General features: G+C 44.1%; 1 protein-coding gene across 1 annotated transcript; it reads left to right on the top strand.

Annotated features, from left to right (window-relative positions):
- Positions 1–1,825: 1,825 nt before the first annotated feature.
- LOC129063364 (serine protease 1-like) lies at positions 1,826–6,083 on the top strand. The gene is made up of 5 exons (XM_054564405.1): positions 1,826–1,881; positions 3,509–3,668; positions 4,395–4,648; positions 5,191–5,327; positions 5,863–6,083. The coding sequence occupies exons 1-5, from the start codon at positions 1,842–1,844 to the stop codon at positions 6,010–6,012; spliced, it is 741 nt and encodes a 246-aa protein (XP_054420380.1). The 5' UTR covers positions 1,826–1,841; the 3' UTR covers positions 6,013–6,083.
- The last annotated feature ends 1,181 nt before the right edge of the window (positions 6,084–7,264 follow it).

Below are 7,264 nucleotides of genomic sequence, written 5' to 3'. Positions count from 1 at the left end.
CACCCTGTGTACCAAAAGGTTGAGGGTTCAATCCCCAGTCAGGGCATGTACAGGAGGTAACCAATTGATGTTTCTCTCTCCCCTACTTCTTCTCTCTCTCCAATCAATAAATATGTTCTCAGGTGAGGATTAAAAACATACATATAGTTAATATGGTACAGAATGCAGGGCAGTTCCCCCCAACAAAAAATTATCTGGCTCAAAATGTCAATAGGGTTGAGACTCTTCCAGTAAATCATCTTCATTATCAACAAAATTTCGAATGTAAAAGAAACAGGAAATACTTCTGGAGGGACGGTTTGCTGAAGTGGACAGAGCTTCCTGGCAGACCATCCAGGTGTATCCGTGGATGTAGAAGCTTGAGGTTAGTTCTCATGGAGAGTCACATATTCTGGATACTTCTTCTGTGCCCCACTATTATAATTCCTGCTCCAGGCCCGTTTCTTGGATTTTTCCGAATTCTGTATGCTCCCTTGAGTCATATCTTATTTTGATAGAGTTCAGATTGCTCTCTTTGCTTATGTTTATGGTAGCCCAGTGGAAGACATGAAAACTAATATGAGGCTGCTTGAGTTTGAATTCTGTGTTGACCGCTTAATAGCTATAAAACTTTCAGCCAAACACAAAACTTCTTTAAGCCTCACCTAAAAAATGGTAAAAATTTTCCTGGCAGGTGTGGCTCAGTGGACTGAGTGCCGACTTGTGAACCAAAGGGTTGCCAGTTCCATTCCCAGTCAGGGCACATGCCTGGGTTAAGGGCCAGGTCCCCAGTAGGGGGCGCACGAGAGGCAACCACACATTGATACTGCCTTCTCTTTCTCCCTTCTCCCTCTCTAAAAATAAATAAATAACATCTTTTTTTAAATGGTAAAAATTATAGCAATAGTCAGTTTTTGGTGAAGATTGGATGAGTCGATGTACGTAGATCCCGTTTATAGTGCTTGATGTATTGTGAGCGCCTCACAAATTTCCATTGTCTTATCATTGGCCAGGAATTCTGTGTCATCCTGGTCTCCAGATTTCGGTGAACTTAGTGGGGAAGGGTTGCCTAGTAGTTAATAGCACAGACTCTGAAGCCCAATTTCCTGGGTTGGGATCCTGACCCTACTATGTACTTGTTGTGTGATTTGGGTCAAGCTCTCTATACTTTCGTATCTCCATTTTCCCGTCTGTAAAATGGGAATCATACTGGTCTCTTGTAGGGTTAGTGTGAGAATTACTAACTTAATATCGGCAAAGTATTTAGAAAAGTCCTCATATATAGTTCTAGAGAAATGTAAGTTATTCACTCTCCTGTTTAGATCTCTTGCAATTTTAAATCAGAATAATTTTTCTCTTCTCAGGGGAATGAGTTGTTTCTATTAGTCATGAAAAGTTAACCAGCATATACAAGACCAGAGATGCCACAAGAAAAGTTATGTAATTGTAAAAGAGCCAGAGTTAATTCAACAGCAAGGGCGTAGTGTTCAAGGCCGACTTCAGGATAAAGGTTCAGAGTGGGCGGAGGAACAACCAACTGCCAAAGACTTCTGCCTGGGAATCAGGACATCTGCATCCCTGTTCTATGACCTTATTGCAACTTTTCTATTATGGGCAACAGCTCCCACCAGGTGGAGTCCTCACTTTCATTCCCATAACCTTCTGGAAAAGTGGTTAATGTTTACATTTAGTGTGGAATTATCTTCCATTTGATACAGAACTGAATTCTAAATTCAGCTGTGTGAGTTGCTCGTGAAGTCACGTGTCCAGCACCTGTGGCCATGGCATCGGTGACGAGCCTGGAGGTATAAATAGAAGATGAAAACCCTTCGTCCTATGCGCATCTGATCTGGTGAGCAATCATGAAGACCTTCATCTTCCTCGCTCTCCTGGGAGCTGCTGGTGAGTCTCTATTACTAAAGGAATCTGCAGGTGTTCTGGCAGGTATTTAAGCTTGCATGTCGTACTCTGGAAGACAACGATGAATGTTGACTATAATCTCTTTTGTACTCAGAAGCTTAACATGTTGAGACAACAAGTGCATAGTACATATGTCTATAGAGGAATAAGTCTCACTTGCTGGGGAGAGATCGCTGAGCAGAAGGAATCAGCGTAGATAGACATAAAGAGGCAGAACCTGCCCTAAGATTCAAGGTAAAATCTGTGAAGATGAGAGAAAAGGAAAGGATAGTCGACCGTGAGGAAATGCTGTTCTGACCTGGCCTAGGATTTAGAGCTAATAACGAGGACTAATGATGAATCTTGTGCTCCTTGCGGAAGCTGTGGCGGTCAGACCCTGAGTCTTCTCTAGACGAAAGGGCATCTTAGCAGGGATCGTAACAGACAAGGATATTTTGTGTCTCATGAATGAAAGCCATGGGTTGGGTTTTACATCTTTGCTAATTAAATGTCTCCAGTGTAAAATAACTGGATGCCTGTCAATCATCGAAGGAGAGAGAAGTGACTATTTTTATACTGCTAAAACTCACTACTAAATTTTCCCAAATTGGGCAGGTATAAATTCCATACAGTGGCCTGTATACCCAGAAATGTCTTTCTCAAAATTTCTTTTAAAATACATAAGCAGTAATACACATATAAGATAATGAAAGGTTTTGGAGCCATAAGAAATCTTAGTATATCTGTATAAATTGAAAAATGTTGGAGAGATCTTTGGGATAAGGGAACAGGTTGGAGATGGAAAACTTATAATGTTCTATAAAATTATTTTGTGAAAACTTTAGGTGAGAACCAGAAGAGAAATTCTGGGGTGGCGAAGGGGAATAGAAGTACAAACTTCCCATTTTTCTCCTTGGCCAGCACATTCTCAGGTGGTTCCTAAAAGTTTTCTTTGTGTTGCCTCCTGGGCATACATATCCCATACCAACCACCACAAACAAACATAATGCTGGGTATTGCAAAGCTTTACCGAAAACCATTTGCATGGCTGCTGAGCAGGTTTTATTCTTAGGTAGTGTTACTTGGGAGATTTATTATGTAGAGTCTCTTATCTGTGTGTTGGGGGGGGGCATTACATATGAAGAAAACAATATATTTATCCAATTTAAAGTATGAACTAAAAATCAGGCCTCTGGCAGGTCTGGTTCAGATGGTTGGAGCATCATCCCATAAACCAAAAGGTCGCAGGTTCAATTCCCAGCCAGGGCATATGCCTGGGTTGTGGGTTCAGTCCCCAGTCAGGGCAACCTAACATCGAAGAGAAACATCGATGAGATGTTTCTCTATCTCCCCTTCCCTCCTTTCTCCTCTCTCTAAGATCAATAAGCTTGTTATTGGGTAAAGATTGAAGAAGAATTAGATATTTAACCATGCTATAAGTAGGGTATGTGTTAAAGGTACAAAAAAAACTAAGTTTTGGGGAAAACTACATTAAATATCACCATTTCCTGATTACGTGTGACAGGAAAACACTATCTGATCTTTTCTGGTTAATCTGTAAAAACTCGGTGGTGAGTCAAAATTCCAAGATGGACCTGTTAACAGATAGTTCTCCAACTTTCCTCGCCAGTCGCTTTCCCCAATGATGACGACGACAAGATCGTCGGGGGCTACACCTGCCGAAAGAACTCCATCCCCTACCAGGTGTCCCTGAACGCCGGCTACCACTTCTGCGGTGGCTCCCTCATCAACGACCAGTGGGTGGTGTCTGCGGCTCATTGCTACAAGTCGTAAGTAACCAAGGCTCACATCCCTGTTCTTAGAATTAACTTGTCCCCCAGCCCTGCCACGGCCCAAGCCGGGTAAACGACAGAGTTAGGATTGAGGGGTGAACACGCATGTTCTAAGAGCCTCATTAATCCTCCAGGCACTGAAAGATGTGTGGAAGGACTTTCACACGGTGCCCTTAGAGTCCCCTGACATCCTTCCCAATAAAGACACAGAAGGGGACATAGTGAGTGGGGAAGTAAACTTAGAACTAGCTGGAGAGCGTTAATCACTATAGCTCACCCAGAACCTACTGCCCAATGGAGGTAATAAAATACACGAAATTTCCAGTGCATGGACAATAAGCACAACTCATTCTGCGTTCATACCTCTGATTGCTACCACATCTCCCTACAATAATTGGTAATCAGGGGAGAAATGGCAGGCGCCAATTAATTGCCACCAACTCCCTTATCACCTCCCACTGGTTTACCGGTGTCACTTGGTTCCCATTCCTATGCCTTCCTGTTCCAACAACGGGGGGCGCTGCGGGTCTGTGCCTGCAGTGACACCCACCTAAACAAGGCTCTAACTGCCCCGTGTCTGGTGGGACTGCTTTAGGGGTACGACTACCTGTGTGTGAATGCTGGACGGGGATGGTATCCACGCAAAGCTCATGAAGGAGGTGTACTGGTAACGGGGAAAAGCTCCAGCTGAAAACTTACAGAACTTTTAATCCTTCAATCCAGCCGAATCCAGGTGCGTCTGGGAGAATACAACATTGAAGTTGTTGAGGGCAATGAGCAATTCATCAATGCAGACAAGATCATCCGCCACCCCAAGTACAACCCCAGGACCATCGATAATGACATCATGCTGATCAAACTGAGCTCACCTGCCACCATCAGCTCTCGCGTCTCCACTGTCTCTCTGCCAAGAACTTGCGCAGATGTTGGTACCCAGTGTCTCATCTCTGGCTGGGGCAACACCCAGAGCGTTGGCAGTAAGTGTCACACGAAACAATCACCAAGTCTGAGAATCCTGGAGGCATGTGGAGGGTCAGTTAGTCCAAACTGCCACTCAGGACAAGGTTCCCAGAGGGAGTCTGTGGGCCTATGGAGCCTTAGAAGGTATTAATGGAAATGAGGAAGATTCCTCTGGTGAAAAACGCAACACAAATGAACCATAATGGAGATGCCAGGTTGTCAAGTGAAGTGATTAGTGATTTGCAGAGAACTGGGGGCTGAGGGCGAAACAGAACTGAGACTAAGGGAGTTGGGGCTGCCTGAGGCAAAGACCGGCTTGACAAATAAAGTCTCTAGATTTGAGATCAGTGGTCACTCACGCTAGCCTCACAGAGGTAACAACTTGTTGGCCAAAACTCTTTGGAAGGCCTTCCAGATAAAAGTTGTTCTTCCAAAGTAGAAGTTACTGGCAATCTGAATGAAAGCGTGGGAGTATTGGGAAGGAGGAGAGAGAGCGCAGGACAGAAATTTCCCAGGAATCCTGTGGATAACCTTCTATTTTCACCCCTGCGCCCGACAGCTAACTACCCCGAGCTCCCTCAGTGCCTGGACGCCCCAATCCTCTCCGACAGCGCTTGCCGCAAAGCCTACCCCGGCCAGATCACCAACAACATGATGTGCCTGGGCTTCCTGGAGGGTGGAAAGGATTCCTGCCAGGTGAGTTCCTTCGCATTCCTTCTCTTTCCAACTCCATCTCATGTATCTCCACCAAACATTCCCTCTCCTGAAACACAGAACATTGAAAGGCTTTCTTTAGGATTGATCACGAGGGGTGAGGGATAGGTTTGTGATAAACGATCATTTTTCTATTTGCTATGTGAATGGTTAGAATTAAGGGTAAAAGGATACATGGGAGATGATGTGTGAATAGTACATCTAAGGTGCCCTTCTGAGGATGCCTATTGGAGACAGACACTCTTTGAAGGGGCGGGGCAACTGGACAGCCTTACACTTGGTCATCCTCACCTCTTCTTGGCCCTGCAACTAAGGAACAAGAAGGATCTAGAGGGAAGGAGGAGGAAGAATGGGGATGTGATACAGGATGGAGGGTAGGATTTCCAGGGGGAAGAGAAGGGGCTTTATGCAGAACCAGCAGCCTGAAAAGAGGGCCCCAGGATAATGGAGGGACATTGAACCTTTATCCCAAGGGGCATGGTTGAGAGTTCTAACGTGGCTTTTCCCTCCTGCTCAGGGTGACTCTGGTGGCCCCGTGGTCTGCAACGGACAGCTCCAGGGCATTGTCTCCTGGGGCTACGGCTGTGCTTTGAAGGGCAAGCCTGGTGTCTACACCAAGGTCTGCAACTTCGTGAGCTGGATTCAGGAGACCATTGCTGCCAACTAAGCCCTCTCCCTGTTAGACAACTTCACCTTCATCCTATGGCTCAAGACAGTACCTAAATAAAAGCATTTTGTTCTGCACCAAATATGTCCAAGAACTGGCCTTATTGGTATTCATCAACTTTCCCTTGAAACTGTCTGCTGCGTAAGCGGGTAGACATACATTATATGAGGGTAGAATATGAAATGTTACTTAGTTACTTATTCACCTAGTCAGACAGTGCTCTGTCTTCATGGCATATGCGTGCTAACTGGGTAAACAGAAAACAGAGATTATGGACTATAATGCTGATCAATGCCCACACCATCTAGCAAATTGGAGAAAGGAATGGGCGAGTGGAAAACAGCGATCTGCTTCTATTATACTAAGAAAAGCATCAGAAGACCTATGAAAACATACTACAATTTAAAATAAAAAGCCATTTTGTAGTCCGAAGAGATGGCTCTGACCAAAATACATTTATTACAAATAAATACCTAATTCCTGATTTAATAAGATCCAGAAAGACATGGTATTTTTGTAGCAAAAATGAGGAAGTGTAAAGAGGGAGGCATCTAAGATTACGGACAATGCCAAGAGACAAAAGTTTTGTTTTGTTTTCTTTTTTCATCTAATTATAGTACCAGACAAATTTACTTATTATTTGCTCCTGAAAATTCTGAGGAAATAGCTCTCACCTGTCAACTTCAAAGTTATGACATTTTGCAGGTACGGAAGCTAAAGCAATATCAGCACTTAGAAGCTTAGCTGTAAATATTTTTTTCACATAGGACATATAAACTGGGTAGAAGGAATTTACCTCAAACTGGTACACTCCATAATCTAGTTTCTCAGCAGAGGAAGCTGTACGGAACTGGGGATACCTTAAACCCACAGGCACGTGACCATTTTGAATCCCTGACTTCAGGAGGAAACGTGTTCTGGGGCCCTGCTGGACCAGGATGGTTTGCTCCCTGTGAGGATTCAGGGCGCATCTCTCGCTTCTGCAGAGGGGCAAATAGGTAATAACAACAACTAGCATTTTAAAGTATTTTCTATGTGCCACATGCTATGTTTGCGCTTTTAGATACTACTTAATATTTCATCCTCACAAGTATCCTGTGAGGTAGGCACTAACATTTCTCATATTATAGTTTAGAATACTGGCTCATGGAGGTTAAAGGTTTTTCTCAGGACAAGGCAGCTGGTAAGTCCCAGGGCTGGGAACGGAGCCCTTGAAGTTTGACTCTAGCATCTCAGCTCTTTGCTGCTATGT

The sequence above is a fragment of the Pteronotus mesoamericanus genome, unplaced genomic scaffold (assembly GCF_021234165.1).
Source record: "Pteronotus mesoamericanus isolate MK-2021 breed Mesoamerican mustached bat unplaced genomic scaffold, CSHL_Meso_final scaffold_85, whole genome shotgun sequence".
In the NCBI taxonomy this organism is placed as follows: domain Eukaryota; kingdom Metazoa; phylum Chordata; class Mammalia; order Chiroptera; family Mormoopidae; genus Pteronotus; species Pteronotus mesoamericanus.
The sequence above is the reverse complement of the archived record's forward strand: the minus strand, read 5'-3'. Positions and strand labels throughout refer to the sequence as shown.